Source organism: Nomascus leucogenys, chromosome 22a (genome assembly GCF_006542625.1).
Source record: "Nomascus leucogenys isolate Asia chromosome 22a, Asia_NLE_v1, whole genome shotgun sequence".
NCBI lineage: Eukaryota > Metazoa > Chordata > Mammalia > Primates > Hylobatidae > Nomascus > Nomascus leucogenys.
Genome location: NC_044402.1, coordinates 752,200 through 767,617, shown reverse-complemented (window position 1 = coordinate 767,617; position 15,418 = coordinate 752,200). Strand labels below are relative to the sequence as shown.

The window sequence follows — 15,418 nt, the reverse complement described above, 5'->3', positions numbered from 1 at the left end:
CCGGCTGCCCGGCCCGGCTCCCACCCGGCGGCGACGGCGGCGGCGGTGATGGCAGCGGGTCCTGGCCTCGGCTCTGCGCGCCCGCGCTCCCGGCACCTCAGCCAACAAGTTCGGAACGAGACTGACAGCTCGCTCGCCCATTCGTCACCCGCGCACCTGCATATGCATGAGGGGGCGGGGCCGCGCCGCGGGGTGGGGCCGGGGGGGGTCCGGGGGCGCCCCAGGCTTTAAAGGCGGCGGAGGGCGTCGCCTGCCAGCGCCCCGGCCCGGCGCGCGCCTCCCAGGGCGCCCGGGCGGCGGAGGCACGGGGCCTCGGGGTCAGCGCGGGCCGCGGGGGCCCCGCTCACACCTCCGCGTGAGTCGGCGAAGCGGGCGTCGGCGCCGCAAAGCTGCCTCCCCTCCTCCGCCTGGGCTCCTGCCGGGTGTCAGAAACCGGGGGTGGGGCGCCCCGAGGTTGCCGTGTGGTCCCCTCCCATCAGTGCGCCACCGCCGCGCTCCTTGCAGTCCCAGAGGAGATGCCGCCTCCTGTTCTGATAAGGGCTCGGCCCCCACGCGGGGTGGCGCGGCCCTGGGGCCAGAGCCGGGCCCAGCCCCTACTGCGCGCCCCCCACCTCCTCCGGGAATCTCCCCCTCTCCGCGCCGCTCCTACCGCCTCCACGCCGGCTGCAGGGGGCGCTGCGCCCCTCCGACGCCCCTGCCTTCCCCTCTGCGAGGCGCTCGGTCACGCAGCCAGTCAACAAATGCTCCAGGGTGCAGACTGCTCAGCTCGGCGCTGGCGTCGAGGTCGCCAGGCCATGCCCTCAGGAAATGCTCAGGCCGCATTCCCTGTTTCCCGCCTCTCGCCCCCCAAGCTCAGGTCTGGGCTTGGGGGGCGAGAGGCGGGAAATGGGGAACAAAAGTCGGCAGTGCCTGTCCCTGAAGGCTACCCCAAGAGAGGCCTCCCCCTGCTGCCCTGGTCACCAGGCTTCCACACCCCATCCTCTGCGGTGACCTCCTTGCCCTCTCCCTGGGTGACCTCGCAGCTCCTCCACAGAGTCAAAACCAATGGCACCTTGCCTCTCCTCCAGTGAGCACGGTCCTTTCCAGAGCTAGGGGTCACCTTGGTGGTTAAAGACCCCCATATGGTCCAGAGGGGTCCTCAACCCATCCCCATGATAACTGAGCTGTCTTCTCTCCCCCTAGCTCCTCTGGCAAATTTGCCCTGTGCCCGGAGCTGGGTGGCAGTGCAGCCCCCCGGCCTGGAGCAAGTCACTGCCACCATGGTGCTGGCGCTGAGGGCTGAAGGAAGAGAGCTTTGGAGGCACAGGGCCTGTGAACACCCCATACGCAGGGTCTGCCTGCTCCATCCCTGTTAGCAGCCCCTCCAGGATCCAGGCCGCAGGCTCAGCTGAAGGTCCCTAAAGGGGTGGGTCAGAGCCCCCCCATGCCCACCTAAGCTGGCTCTGCTCACTCAGAGTGCCCACCCCAAACTTGGTGGTGGGTAGGCTCCATGGGGATTAAGACACAAGCCAGGACGGGGCCTGCACAGAGACCCCCACCAAACAAGAGAACCCAAGCTGTGTTCAGAGCCTTCCAGTTGCCGCCTTCCGGTGTGTGGGCAGTGATTACCGCCTACGGGGGGAGGGGCTCCCTGTGGAGATGCCACCTCTCCTGTGCTTTGGCCTGGGGGCAGGTACTCGGGTACTCGAGAGAGGGAAGCCCCAGGACAGAGAAGCCCTCTGCCCAGCTCCAGAGGCCCAGGGCTCCGTCCCTACCTGCGCCCACTGCCCTACTATGGTGGGGGGGGGAGGTGCTGGGCACTTGGCCAAGTGGTGAACAAGGGAGACTCCGCCCTGCACACCCTCAGGAGCCCCCAGCCCAGTGGTGGACAGAGGACTTGGACAAGCCATGCAGAAGCTGGCATGGGGGCCGCCAGAGCATGGACGGGCATGGGTCAGCCAGGCCAGGAGCTGAGAACAGCATGTGTCAAGGTCCTGGAGCCACAGGAGCGGGACCCTGGTAAGGGTCATGACCACCACCCAAGGCCAGTGGTGACACGCAAGTCCTCCTGCTAAGACCCAACAGGGGTCACAAAAGCAACTGAGCTGGGTGGGCTGCAGTGACCTACATTTTCACAAAGTCCCCTGGTTGGGAAGGGGACAGGCACAGGGGTGAGGTCAAGGCTCTGCCATGGTGCAGGTGAGGGGAGGGGATGGTAGCTGGGCTGAGGTGGGGGAATTCCAGTGTAGGAGGGAACCCAGGGAACAGCCCCTCTAGGTTCCCCTCCCTGGTCCAGCTCCCAGCTTCCTGCTTTTGGCCAGCTGTGGGAGGAAAGGACTGAACAGGCTGGCCACTCAGTGGCTCACGAGGGGCCTGTTCCCGCAGCGGCTGCATTTCAGCCGAGGCGCCCCCAGCTCAGAGCTGTCCCAGCGCGGAGGCCCCAGTGAGGGATGCACACTCATTTCAAGATTCAAGCTCAACCCAGCAGGAGCCGCAGCCTGCCTGGAGCCCTGCCCACTGGCCTGCCCAGCCTCAGGGTAGAGAGCCCAGCCCATCCTGCCAAGTAGGGAGATGCCTCCCTCCAGGCCCTTTGGAGTGAGACCTGCCTGGGTATCCGTGGCCCAGGGCAAGTGGGTGAGCATCAGGGTAGTACCAGGGGCTCAGTCCTTGCCCCCCTGCCCAGGGTGGCTCCCTCTCATTGTACCCTCCTAGGAACCACTGCCTGGACCTCATGATGTCCATGAGAGGACCCAGGTCAGGAAGGTGGCCGCACCTGCCCTTGGGGAGGAGGGGGACATAGGAGGCATCGGAGAGGGGGTGCCTTCCCTGCAGGAATTTCTGTAGCCCTTGAGCCAGAAATGCCAGGCAGCTGGACCCTGGTTTGAGTTTCCAGAAGGCAGCAGTGGGAACCCTTGCCCCTCACACAGATTTCACAAAACGCATTTGCCCCTTGGTGCTGCACCTTGCTGGGGTGAAGGGCTGAGATCAGTGGGGGCCAGGGCTCCAGCCACAACCCTCACCAGACCAGGCTACCCGGTCTCTTCTAGAAAGGGATCTCATCATTGTCCTGGGGCCCACTGGACCACAGCACCTTTCAGCCTCCCAGAGCCACCCGTCCCCCAGCCTGGAGGGCTCCCACTCTGAGGGCTCCGGTGTGCTCTAAGGGGCTCGGGTGTGCTCTGAGGCGGCGGGTGCCCAGCTTGTGTGCAGAGGGCAAGGGTGCAGCTGCTCAGCCTGGCCAGGGGCTCTGGGCCCATAGGGCACTCCTGGGGACCAGGCTGGGGACGGGCTGCCAGGGGTTTGGACAGAGCCGGCGAGGCTCCAGAGTAAGCTGTGCTTCCGCCGGGTCCTGCAGTGCTAAATATAGCAGACAGGGAGGGGAGTTTCCGGTTACAACCTCCCCTCCAGTGCCGGGAAATCAATGCCAGCTCCATTAGGCCCGGCAGCACTGCCTGCTGACCCACCCCATTGGGCTGCAGAGCAAAGTGAGGGGCTGGACTACACCCAGGTCCGGGTGCCCTGTCACCTGTCCCCTCAGTGCTTCAGGGGCCAGACCCACCTGGTGCCTGCAAGAGGTCCCTCTGAGGTAGTGGGAGGCCTCTGCTGGTCAACCCGGAGGGCCCACCGCACTCTCGTGGTGTCACCAGGCAGGCTGCTGGTAAGGGCAGCACAGCAGGGCTGCTGTGGGTTGGGCAGAGCTCCTGTCCTGTGAATGTCCTGCTGGGGCCTCATCTGGGTGGGGCTGGCCAAGACCCACACACCCCAAACCTGGCAGCCCCTCCCTGGCACACACCCCATACCTGACAGCCCCTCCTTGGCGGCCCTGTCGCTGGCTTTGCTGATGCCCACAGGGCTCCACCTGGGCCATAGCCAGCATTTGCATACAGGTGGCACTGCTTTGTGGGCCCCTGAGGCACAGCCTCCTCAAGACAGCCTCCAATGCCAGGCTGTCTAGCACTGTGCTGGATGACAACAGGGGGTCAGTCTCCACCTCTCCATCCATGGTGCCACCCTGCAGGGTACTGAGGCTCCCTTCACTTCACTGTCCCCTTCTCTACTTTCCTCCTGGGAGCCACAGCCTGGACCTAATGATGTCCAGGAGCGGATCGATCCTACCCCAGAGTGATGGCCCAGCAGTGCCCTCGAATGCCCACAACCAGTGCCAACACACCCATTCACCTGCAGAACCCTTACTGTGCACCTCTGGCCCAGGAAGCAGACCAGGTGAGCAGGGTCCCCTCCTGCCCCACAAGCATTCTGGGCACCTGGGGAGCAGCTCTGAGCTGCACGCATCTCCCACAGCCCCACCCTCAGGACAGGTCAGAAGGCAAGGCCAGGGCATACAGGCCAGAGACGCTCAGGGGCCAATAGAGCCTGGTGCTGGGTGGCCCAGGCTGAGGCCGTGCCCCGGGACCAGGACCGGGCTGGCACCAGGAACCTGGCCCATGTCAAGACCACTGGCCTTGTGTCCCCACCCTGTGCCGCCACCCCCTCCTCTTGGAGCAAGCCTGCAGACATTTCTGCATGCCCCACAGGCCGAGGAAGGTCCCCTGGAAAACTTCCAAGGCCAGGGGTGCACGGAACAGCTACTGGGGCCCCCGACACGGGGCAGCTTTGGCTCCGGGCTCCTGTGGAGTGGCTCTAGCCCAGCCCCAGTCAGGGTGGGGACCCCCCACTTGCCCCAGGAGCAGGGAGCATACTTTCCCCGCAGCGAGCAGCCTGCAGTGCTGCCCACCCCATCCCAACTCCCCAGGACTGGCTCAGCCACCACTCCCATGAGCACAGCTCATGCTGCAGCCCCGTGACCAGCAGGTCCACCCCCAGGCCTGCCATGCCACCCTCCATGAGTCCCGGACCCCACCCCTCCCAGCTCCAAGAGGAGGCACAGCCTGGCCCTGCCCATGGCATCCCCGGGCCTGTCCTCAGCCCCACAGCAGCCACCTGCATGGCCTGCCACCAGCTGCTCCTGCTACAGGAGAGCTCGCAACATCCCATGGGCCATCTCAGGTCAGGGTCACTGCCCCCCGCCCCTTCCCCAGTCCTCTCCAAGGCCCTGGTCACAGAGCTCAGAACCAGCAGGCAGAAGCTGGAGCTATGCAAGCCTTTATTGGGGTCTGCAGGGTGTGGGGTGAGTGGCCAAGACTGGCCTCTGTCTAGAACCCTGGAGTCTCACTGGAGATCCAGGTTGGGGGCCACCTGGCTGAGGAACCACGAGACACCAAAGATGACGCCAAGGGTCTTGGGGATGTCCGGGTCGTCGGCAAAGGCCTGGGCGCCTTCCAGGGGCAGGTGCACCACCTCAATGAGCTCACCCTCCTCCGCCAGGCCCCCACCTGGACCGCCACACTGGGCATCTGTCACCTCTGTGTAGAACATGGTCTGTCTGGAGCCAGTCAGTCCCACTCCAGACCTACGGGTTGAGACAGGGTCTGCTGAGTCACCCACGCTGGCCCCACTGGCCCCCTCGCCCTTCTACCACCCTCCGACCCACCCTCTCCACTCTGCTCCCTCCAGCCCTCCAGTAGGCAGGACTCGGGGATGCTGTCTCCCACCCGGATTCCCACCTGGCGTGCACGCCTGTGGCCCCTCCCGCAGCAGGGCATCCCTTCCCTGATCAGGTTGTACTCGCCAGGTGGGGTGGGTGTTGTAGATGTGATTAAGGACCCTAACCAGTGACTTGAGCTCATCAAAAGGGAGAGCATCCCAGGCGGGCATGGCCCGATCAGGAAGCCCTCCGGAGGGTGTTTCAACGCCAGAAAGGGAGAAATTCAGACCTGTCCTGCTGGCCCTGAAGGGGAAGCAACCGCCATGCTGGGAGGGGCCAACAGCCAGTGGGGAGGTGGGACCCAGTCCCCAGCCACCAGGAGCTGAATTCTGCCATAACCACGTGAGCCAGGGAGACCCCCAAGCCCCCATGAGATTGCAGATCTGGCTGACAACCTGCCTGCAACCTGTCAAGGCCGAGCAGAAGACCCCACCCCTGTCCGCAGCCCCCAACCACAGATACCCTGAGGCTGTTCCCAGTGTTGTTTGGAGCCCCTTAGTCTGTGGCCAGCTGCAGAGGCCCATGCCAGACCCCAGCCCATACCCGGGGACACAGGCTGGCTGGGAAGCAGGGACAAACCCAGCAGGCCCGGCACAGCCTTCCCGAGAGGGGTCCCCACCAGGCCTTCCCGCGAGGGGTCCCCACCAGCCACCCACAGGACACAAGTTTCAGACAAGGGACAGCATGCACTGACCCCCCACCCCGTAGCATGGCAGAGTGGGGTGGGGTGGCAGCGAGGTCCTCAGTATCAGGCCCAGTGGCCCAGGCTGGGGAGGGGTGAGAGGGAGCCCCCTCCCTCAGTGGGCAGTGGCCAGAAGGGGGCTGCTGGCAGCCAGGAGGGGTCAGGCACCAAGGGAAGGAGCCTGGACTGGCGTGTGTGGAGGGAGACCACGGGCTGGGAGGACAGGATGGCAGAGGGGCTGGGCTGCATTCTGGAACAGGACGGGGAGGGCCAGGTGTGCATCTGGGGAGAAACGGGACTGAGGGGCATCTGGGAAGATGACCGGGGGTGGGGGAGCCCTGGCTCACTGTAGGAGGGGCTGTCGGGTGCCATAAACCAAGGCCAGCCGGAGGCCTTCAGGGTAAAGGCCGCCCTCAGAGATGTGCCCAACATGCAGGGGCAGGGAACAGAATTGGGGGCTTCCGTGCCCCACCCCCAGTGCCTCCCCACCTCCAGGGGGGGACCCACCCCAGACCGACCTTACCCAGCTGCTTCCTTGCCCTCTAGCCCCTCACCTCCCGTAGACCCCTTCCTGATGGCCCATTTCCGGCAGCGGCCACGGCTGTGCCTCTGAGGGAAGTGGCGGGTCTGGGGTTTCCAGCCCCGGTTTCCGCCGGCTTGTGAAGGAGACAGGCCCGGCCCTTGGCCCGGGCTGAGAGGAATCTGCCAGCCAGGCTGGGCAACGCCTCCCCCACCCCAGGGCACGTTCCAGCGTCCCTCCATCACGCCCCAAGCTGACTGCCTCCCTGGGCCTTGTCCTTTGCAGCGGCAGGTAAGAGGCCTGGCTCCGCTCCAGAATCGCAGACAGGGAGCCACGGGCCCTGCCACAGGGTGGGTGAACTTTGCTGTCAGTCCAGCCCCCCATCAGGCCCTCAGAGACAGACGCCCTGACCCCTAGTCAGCCGCATCTCCAGTCCTGCGTCCCTGAAGCCACGGCCTGCTCTTCACAATGCAAGTCTAAGCAGGATGCCTACTTCCCAGGGCCCTCCTTGGCTCCCCAGTACCCTCACAATCAGGCTGTGGCCCAGAGGCTGTGCCAGTAGAACCACCGCGGCCAGGGCTGCTTGACCACTTGCCCTGAGAGCCTATGCCATGTGGTCCCTCTGCCAGGATTCTGCCCAGGCCCACCTCCTCCAGGGGGACCAAGGGGACTCCAACCCCTCCCACGCCTCCCGGCTGTGCTCAGTATTATGGGCCGCAGAGCTGGGGGCACAGTGGGCATGGCCCTCCCAAGGCCCGTCCTTCACACCCAAGTCCACCCTTCGGCATGGAAATTCTGTTTTGTTGAGACAGAGTTTCACTCTTGTTGCCCAGGCTAGAGTGTAATGGCGCAATCTCGGCTCACCGCAACCTCCGCCTCCTGGGTTCAAGCGATTCTCCTGCCTCAGCCTCCCGAGTAGCTGGAATTATAGGCTCCTGCCACCACGCCTGGCTAATTTTGTACTTTTAGCAGAGGTGGGGTTTCTCCATGTGGTCAGGCTGGTCTCGAACTCCTGACCTCAGGTGATCCGCCTGCCTCGGCCTCCCAAAGTGCTGGGATTACAGGCGTGAGCCACCATGCCTGGCCCAGTGTGGAAATGCTGCCTTTAACTTGGAGTCCACCCACCCAGCCAGGAACATGCCCAGGTTAAGTCCTTGAGGCTTCTGAGGTGGGAGGGCCCCAGGCTCAACCCTGAGTGGCCCATGTGCCAGGCTGACAGGTGCAGAGACTTCTGGTGCTTCTCCCAGTGGAGCGGGCCCTGGCCTCTGGAGGAGGCTGTGGAGGCTGGTGCTCAGCTGGTGGGGGTGGGGGTCTCTGTGACACCCTCCTCCTTCCCCAAGACCTCAGCCAGGGTCAGGAGCCCATCGTAGTGTCCCTGGGGAAGTGGATGGGCTTCATCCCAACATCTTGTCCTGGGAAGGCAACCCCACCCCAGCCGGCAGCCCTCGCGGGGCAGGAGTTGGTGCCTCGAGTTTGGTGGGTCAGGTCCCAAAGCACAGGCTCTAGTAGTGCCTGTTCCCCAGGAGAGCTGGAGCCACCCCTTCTCCAGCCCAGGACACAGCTTCTCCCTCATTCCTGAGCCACCCTCTGAGAACAGAGCTGTGAGTCACCCCCACCCCCAGCGCCCGGTCTTAATCCTACAGGAAGTAGAGGCACCTGTCAGCAGCAGCTGCCGCCCGGCCTGCCCCACACGGCTGGGGGCTGCAGGCTGGGGGCATGGGGCCGAGACGCTGCAGAGAGAGCCCCAAGAGCCCAGGTTCCGGCCTGGCTTAGGATCTGAGGCGCATTCAGTCCAACCCTCCCCTGATCCCGTGTTGAAAAACAAGGAGGAATCCATCCTGCTTGCACACTCCCAGGGACGGGGCCCTCACTCTCATCTCGTGAGCCACACCACAGGCCTGAGGGCCTGGTCCCACTCACCAGTATGTGGCGACCCGGCGCAGATCAGAGGGGGCCAAGTGGTAGCCACACTCCTCCCAAGCCTCCTTGCAAGCCACTTCCTCCAGCGAGAGCCCAGGCTGGTCCACAAGGCCGGCACACAGCTCAACTGTCACCCCCGCTGAGCCGGGCAGGGTTGGCTGTAGCTCCCGAGGCCCGTCCTGGTCTACAGCTGCTAGAGACCCTGGGAAGTGGTGCTCCACCTCACCCGCATACACAGCTGCGTGGGAAGAAGCCAGACTGTGCTCACAGCCACGTGGTGGCCACCTCCAGGTCACCTGCGCAGCCAGGCCCCCTCCCAGGGCCTCAGCTTCCCCTGGAGCCCCCTCCCACATCTGTATTCAGACCCTCAGGACCACAGGGACCTGAAGGTGACCCTGCAGATCCCCTTCCCACCCCAGCTGGCCTCACCTGGCCGGAACTGCTTCACCAACACCAGGCTCCTCCGAGAAGAATTGAATAAGAGAACGGTCACGCTGTGTACGGGGGGAGGGGCTCAGCACAGAAGCACTCCACTGGCCCTCTTGGGGCCCCACCTCCCATCTTTCTGTTCCCAGTGTGGCCATCCCACCTCCTCTGCCAGCAGCCCAGGGAGGTCAGGCCCCTTGCTCAGATAGAATGGCTGAGGCCCAGGCAGGACCAGAGTTTTCCAGGGTCACAGTCCGGCCAGGACGCAGACCTGCTGTATTCCGGCTGGCAGGATGGGAGGCGGAGGGCAGGGAAGGACACACAGGCAGCTGAGTAGGTCAGGGTGCTAGCAGCTGTGGCCGGGTGACTGACAGGACGTTTGGCCCTCACTGACCAGCTGCCCACCAGCCACACTCCTCCAGCCACGTCGCCATCCAGCCCAGACCCTGGACGCTAGGGGCAAAGGCTCCAGGACAGCCTCTCCCTGCCCTGAGAGGGCCTGCCCACCATCATGGTCCCAGTGGCCTAAGCAAAGACCTCACTTAGCCCCCAGGCCTCAGGCTGACCCCTCAGGGACAGGAAACCCAGAGGCCGGGCAGAGAGAAGGGACTTTTGGAGCCCACGCAGGGAACAGAAATGTCAGGGAGGAGAGGGTACCTTCGCCCTGGGCCCAGTGTCCCCATGGACATCAGTCTGGGGCTTCCCCAGTGGCCGGGCTGGACCAAGCTCTCACCTGTCATGCGTCTTCATGAAGTCCCAGGACTTCTGGGCACCATTCTAGAAGAGGCAGGTCAGCGGTTAGAATGCCCCAGGATGGGCGGCGGTGCTCGGGGAACCAAGGAGGCCACAGACCCGCTGCACCCACTCCTAACCAGGGAGATTGGCTCACGGCCTGGGTCCACGGGAGCCAGGAGCTGCAGCTCCCGTGGGCAGAGGAGCAAGCAGCCTGGGAGGGGCAGGGAGGTCAAGGACAGCCTAATACCCTAGAAGTGAGGCAGAAGACCAGGGCAAAGGGCAGGGAAGGTGTCCAGGCACCTCATGAAACAGTGCCCGGCACCGACCGAGCACAAGGGGCTGCAGAGAGATGTACACCATCACCAAGTCTAGGAAGGCGCATGGAGGCCCCGGGAGGGCAGGCACGACTCCCTCACAGCAGGGCAGGGAGGGCCTCGCAGGCAGAGGAGAGGTCAGGTTTTCCTGTTGAAGCTTCCTTGGGCCACTGAACAGGGGTAGACGGGAGGGCAGGAGGGGCCGGGACCAGGAGCGGATGGGGCAGGGTGGCAGGAGGGGCTGGCACCAGGAGTGGATGGGGAAGGGTGGTGCCCCAGCCAGGTAGGAGATCGCACCGCAGGACTCGGTGACTGTTGTGATGGTGACCGGGCTGGGCCCCCACTCCCACCCCCAGTTTCTGGCCTCTCCCATATACCCTGTGGTCCTGTTCTCCTGTGGCCACCCTCCACCTTCCCACTCCCCCATGCTGGGCACACCGCCCTGGCAGGCCCCTGCACCCTGGGTGGCACTCAGTGAACAGAGGAGGCAGGGAGGGCAGGCGTGTGGGCTGGGCCTGCTGGGGGAGGCTGGAACTGATGCATTCTGAGATGCACTCCGATCCTGGGGGCTGGGCCTGGGGTCCCGAGGGGTCCCATCTCCGGCATGCTCAGCCCATCTGCCACTCTGAGGCCCAGGCCAGCTGCTCATCCCACCCTGGGGGCTCTGCCCAGGCTGTGAAATGGACAAGGGGCCTGAGCAGCAGAGACACAGGAAGTGCAGCCAGGACTGCAGAAGAGGGAGGAAGCCTTCCTGAGGACTTTCTGGGGGAGGTGACAGAAGTGAGGGAAGGGATTCTGGGCAGGCAGAGGCGCAGAGGCCCTCTGAGCTTGGCTGGGAGGCAAAGGCGTCCTGGGAGGAGAGTGCAGGTTTCCAAGGGAAGGGAGGGCCGGTGTCCTGTGCAGGTCAGGCGGCCGGAGAGGCCATGGGGTACCACTCCCAGGAGGCGAGCCTAGACCTGCCTGACATCCAGCCACCCCAGAGCCACCAACCAGCCAGGGCAGGCTCCAGGGAAGCCCCCTGCCCAGTGCCTCCTGTGCCTATGCCCCTTCCCCACCACTGCTTCCCCCCAAGTAATATCACCCCATGCAGGTCTCAAGGACCCTCTCAGCTCAAGGTCAAAAGCATGTCAGACCCTTAGGTCCAGCCAGGTCAAGGTGCAGGAAGGTTCAGGGAGGCTTCTGAGGCCTGAGAGGGAGGGGCAGGGCTGGGTGCAAACAAGTCCCCATCGCCTCAGACCCATGGGGGTCCCCTGCCTTTGGTCTGTCTGACATCACAGGCCTCCCCTGGCTGGACGCAGCAAAAAGCTGAGGGCTGCAGCTGCCCCTGGGTGGCAGCCAGCATCCAACCCAATGTCCCTTGGCCCTGAGGAGATGCCGCCCAGCCTGAGCCTACATCCGTGTCCACCACAGCAACAGCCCGCACCAGCTCAGCTCTGGTCACCAGAACCCTTCAGCAGAGCTGTGCCGGTGGGCTGCCCGCTGAGGCTGCAAGGGCTGCCCTCAGCACTTCACAGGAAGTGAGGGAGAGAATGCTGCCACCAAGGGCCACAGAGGGCACCGGCCTGGGCTACCCTGTACCTGCTGCCTGAGACCCAGCTCTGTGGGGACTGTGCAGCCACAAGCAGGCATCCCATATGGCCAACGTCAGGGAAAAGGGCAATGACCCCATGTCCCCTCCTGCTGTACCTTGACTGATCCCAGCTGCCCCCTGCCAGCGCCACCAGCTTAGCTTCACCTTGGGGAGATGGATCCCCTGTCCTCCAGAGCCAACAGGACTCCCGCAACAGGGAAAGTGAGGGGCACAGGGCCTCTCTCAGGCTGGCGGCCAAGAGGGCTTCACAAGGATGGTGAGGGGCAGGGTCCTGGATGTGATGGGGGGGACAGGATGCCCCCTGAGGGAGGCAGGCAGGCAGACAGGCACTGCAACCTGGACCACCTGACCTGATAGAGAGGCTGGGGGGCTGGACTGACTGTGGCCAGGAAGGTGGTCTTTGCCTAAGTGGCATGGAGGAGCTCTGGCAGAGGGATCTGCTGGGGGCAGGTGGGCACGAAAGCAAATGGTGGGGCCCGAATTGGACAGGGCTGGGCTTGGAGGAAGACAGGCCAGGACTCAGTGATCCACTGGATGTGGGAAGAGAATGGCAGCAGCTCCTTCACCCAACACATATGCCTCATGCCTGTAATCCCCATGCTTTGGGAGGCCAAGGCAGGAGGATCGGTTGAGGCCAGGAGTTCAAGACCAGCCTGGGCAACAGTGAGACGTCGTCTCTACAAAAAAATTTAAAAATTAGCCGGGTGTGGTGGTGTGCACCTGTGGTCCCAGCTACTGGGGCGGGGGCTGAGGCAGGAGGATCGCCTGAGCCCGGGAGGTTGAGGCTGCAGTGAGCTGTGATCATGCCACTGCGCTCCAGCCTGGGAGACAGGGCAAGACCCTGTCTCAAAAACAAAACAAAACAAAATATTCCTTGTGAACCTACCATGTGCCTGGTGCTAAATGAGGCAACACAGCCTCTTGTGCCGGGGCCTGGCATGGGAGAAGGTGATACCCTAGGAGGTGGGGAAGGCTGAGCTTAGGCAGATGGAGACTCCAAGGAGGTGCCCTCCCTGGAAAAACCCCAAGGAGGAAGCCCACTTTGAGAAGTTCTTTCAAGTTCTCACTCAGCTGCTTCTCCTACCTCCCTGCTCCCGGCCTCTGCGCTCCTTGCTCCTTCCTTCTCGGCCCAGCTATCTCCTCCTTCAAGTGGTAGCATGAAAGCCACCACTTCCAGGAAGCCTTCCCTGATCCCCAGGGCAACCAAGGAGTTCCACTGCCAAGAGGGTCGGATTGCGCGGGCAGGAAGGATGGGGCCCAGCAATGCTTGCTTGAAAGGATGAGTGGTGCCCCCTCCGATGTCCCTCCCGCGGCCCCTCCCCGGCCTGGGGGCTCACTGGGTCTGGGAACCCCCGATCCTGCGGGCGGAGAAGCGGCCGCCCGGGAGATCGGCGGGGGGCGGGGGCGGGGCTCCGGGGCGGGGCCGGCGGCGCAGAAGGCGGTGGGCGGGGCGCGGATCGTGGGCTGGGCCGCCGGCGGGGGCGCGGGGGCGCGGGGACGCGGGCTCACCTGGCGGTAATGCAGCGTGAGCGGCCGCAGGTAGGGTGAGGCGGCGCAGCGGCTCACGGACGCCCCCTCGATGCGCTCCATGGCGGCGCCAGGACAGGCAGGGGCCGCGACCGCTGCGGGGCCGACCCGGGGCGGCGCCCTGTCCCAACAGGAGCCTTCGGGCGGGCGCGTGACCGCGGCTCTGAGCATGCTCCGTGGGCGCGCGGGGCGGGGCGGGGCGGCCGAGGGGGGCGGGGCTCGCAGGTGCCACCTGTCGGGTGCCGCGCGCCTGGGGGCGCTGGTCGCCGCGGTGCCAGGGGAGCCGCGCAGGCACGTGGGCGTCGCCTGGAGGAAGGACTGGCCGGGTCGACCCCGGCCGCCGGGCGGGGCCAGCCGGGCCGGGGTACAGTGCTTGGATGGGACTCGGGACCTCTTGGCTGGGGGAGGGAGGGCCTGGAGGTGGTTGGAGCCAAGGGCCTGCAGCTTTGGGGTGCGATGGGCCGAACGGATGCCTCCCCACTCTGGAGATGGACCACAACCCCGAGATTAAGTTACTCCAGGGGTCCGCGGGCGGGGCCGGGGGCGGGGCAGCCCCCCAGGGAGGGAGGGACTGTGGGCCCAGGAAGAGAATCACAGGAGACCAAAGAGAGAGGGCCCTGGAAAGAAGCTAGGGGAGAGGAGAGTGGGGAGCGGGAGGGGCCAGAGCTCGGGCCGAGGGGGCCTCCCCTCGAGGTTCTTGGTGGCGAGGGTGGCTGGGAGCTGCCACGCTGTCTCTGGAGCTGTCCTTCCTCCACTCAAAATCCAGCTGCCTTTCCCTCCTCCTGCAAGTCCTACCTTGATGACGGCCTTTCCTGGGTGTGGGAGGGTCCCAGGCAGCTTCAGTTCTTCCTTGGGCATGGATTGCAAGGACCCCCTGCAAATGCCACCACGGCCTCCACGGGGGCAGGAAACAATATTGAGGCCCGCACTGGCCCTGAACCCTGACCTGCACCTGCTTTGTGAACTATGGCCCAGGGGGACATGCTCAGGGTGGACTGGCCATGTGGGCTTGAAATCGACTCCCAGTTCCCTGTTAACTATTGCCGTGTAACAAAACACTCCAAAGCTTAGTGCCTTAAAGCACCCCTTTATCGCCTGGCCTGTGGATCGCCCAGCTCAGCCAGGCAGCCCTGCCTTGGGGTCTCTCTGCAGTTGTAATCAGGTGGCAGCTGGGGCTGGAGTCGTCTGAAGGCCAGACGGGGTGGACTGTCCAGAATGGCCTCTTCACCTCTGGCCCTCAGTTGCGTGGCTGGAACAGCCAGGGCCGGCTGGCCTCCCTTGTGGCTGGTGTGGGCTTCCCCGCAGCATGGTGGTCTCAGGGTATTTGGATTCTCCCGTGGCAGCTGGCTCCCTCCAGAGCACATTCACCAGGCCAGGCCAAGCTGCCAGACTTTGTGTGACCTGGCCTCAGATGTCATATGGTGTCATTCCTGCTGCATCCTGTGGGTCAGAAAGTCCTGGGCCACCCGCAGATTCCAGGGGAGGGACATCACCAGGTGGGAACACTGGGGAGCACAGTCATGAAGCCAGCATCCAAGTCCACCTGTCACCGCCCCAGTAGCTCTACAGGGACCTGTGTCTCCCCGCTTTAGCCATTCCGCCTGGTGTCCCGGAAGCCAGAGAGTTTACCTGCCAGAGCACCCAGCCCAGAAGCTGGCCCCACCCTACCCCACAGCCAGGCAGGCCTCTTCCTCCGGTGCACGAGGGGCCCAGGGTAGGCGCGCACCCTGGCATGTTGCGTGCAGGCTCCTTCCTGCCTGTGGTTGTGTGGAAAATGAGGATGAGTCTCAGCTTCCAGCAGCAGCAGCAGCCCCGGGGCAGGCAGAGGCAACAGTAGCCCCATCAAGGAGCCCCTGGGAGAGCCAGCAGCTCTGCAGAGCACCGTGCTCCTCAGACTCACTCAGGTCGAGGCGTCTGGCAGTGCAGACTGCAGAGCTGAGTGCCTGAAAATATCAGCAAGGAGCCCGCTGTGGGACGCAGCCTGGTGGCTCTTCAAAAAGTTAAGCATAGAATTACCCCGTGGTCCAGCAACTGTCTTCCTGGGTATCCACCCAAAGGAGTTGAAAACAGACACTCAGACAGATGCTTGTTCACAGCAGCCAAAGGGAAGAACAACCCAAGCATCCGTTGCCAGGTGAATGGATCCAGAAAATGCAGTGTAGATGTGTAAGGTAGCACA

At 64.4% G+C, this 15,418-nt stretch overlaps 1 protein-coding gene across 4 annotated transcripts; it reads right to left on the bottom strand.

The window, feature by feature from the left end:
- Positions 1 to 5,046: 5,046 nt before the first annotated feature.
- NUDT14 (nudix hydrolase 14) lies at positions 5,047 to 13,409 on the bottom strand. Of its 4 annotated transcripts, none has more exons than XM_003276212.4 (5): positions 13,222 to 13,409; positions 9,806 to 9,849; positions 9,076 to 9,140; positions 8,647 to 8,884; positions 5,067 to 5,389 (listed from the first exon to the last, which is right to left on the bottom strand). In XM_003276212.4, exons 1-5 carry the CDS (start codon positions 13,300 to 13,302, stop codon positions 5,149 to 5,151), a joined length of 669 nt encoding a protein of 222 aa, XP_003276260.2. In that variant the 5' UTR covers positions 13,303 to 13,409; the 3' UTR covers positions 5,067 to 5,148. The 4 variants fall into 4 exon arrangements, with proteins under 4 accessions (XP_030658976.1, XP_003276260.2, XP_030658975.1 ...); XM_030803115.1 differs by lacking the exon at positions 13,222 to 13,409 and adding an exon at positions 10,163 to 10,905; XM_030803117.1 differs by lacking the exon at positions 5,067 to 5,389 and adding an exon at positions 7,601 to 8,101.
- Between the last annotated feature and the right edge of the window lie 2,009 nt (positions 13,410 to 15,418).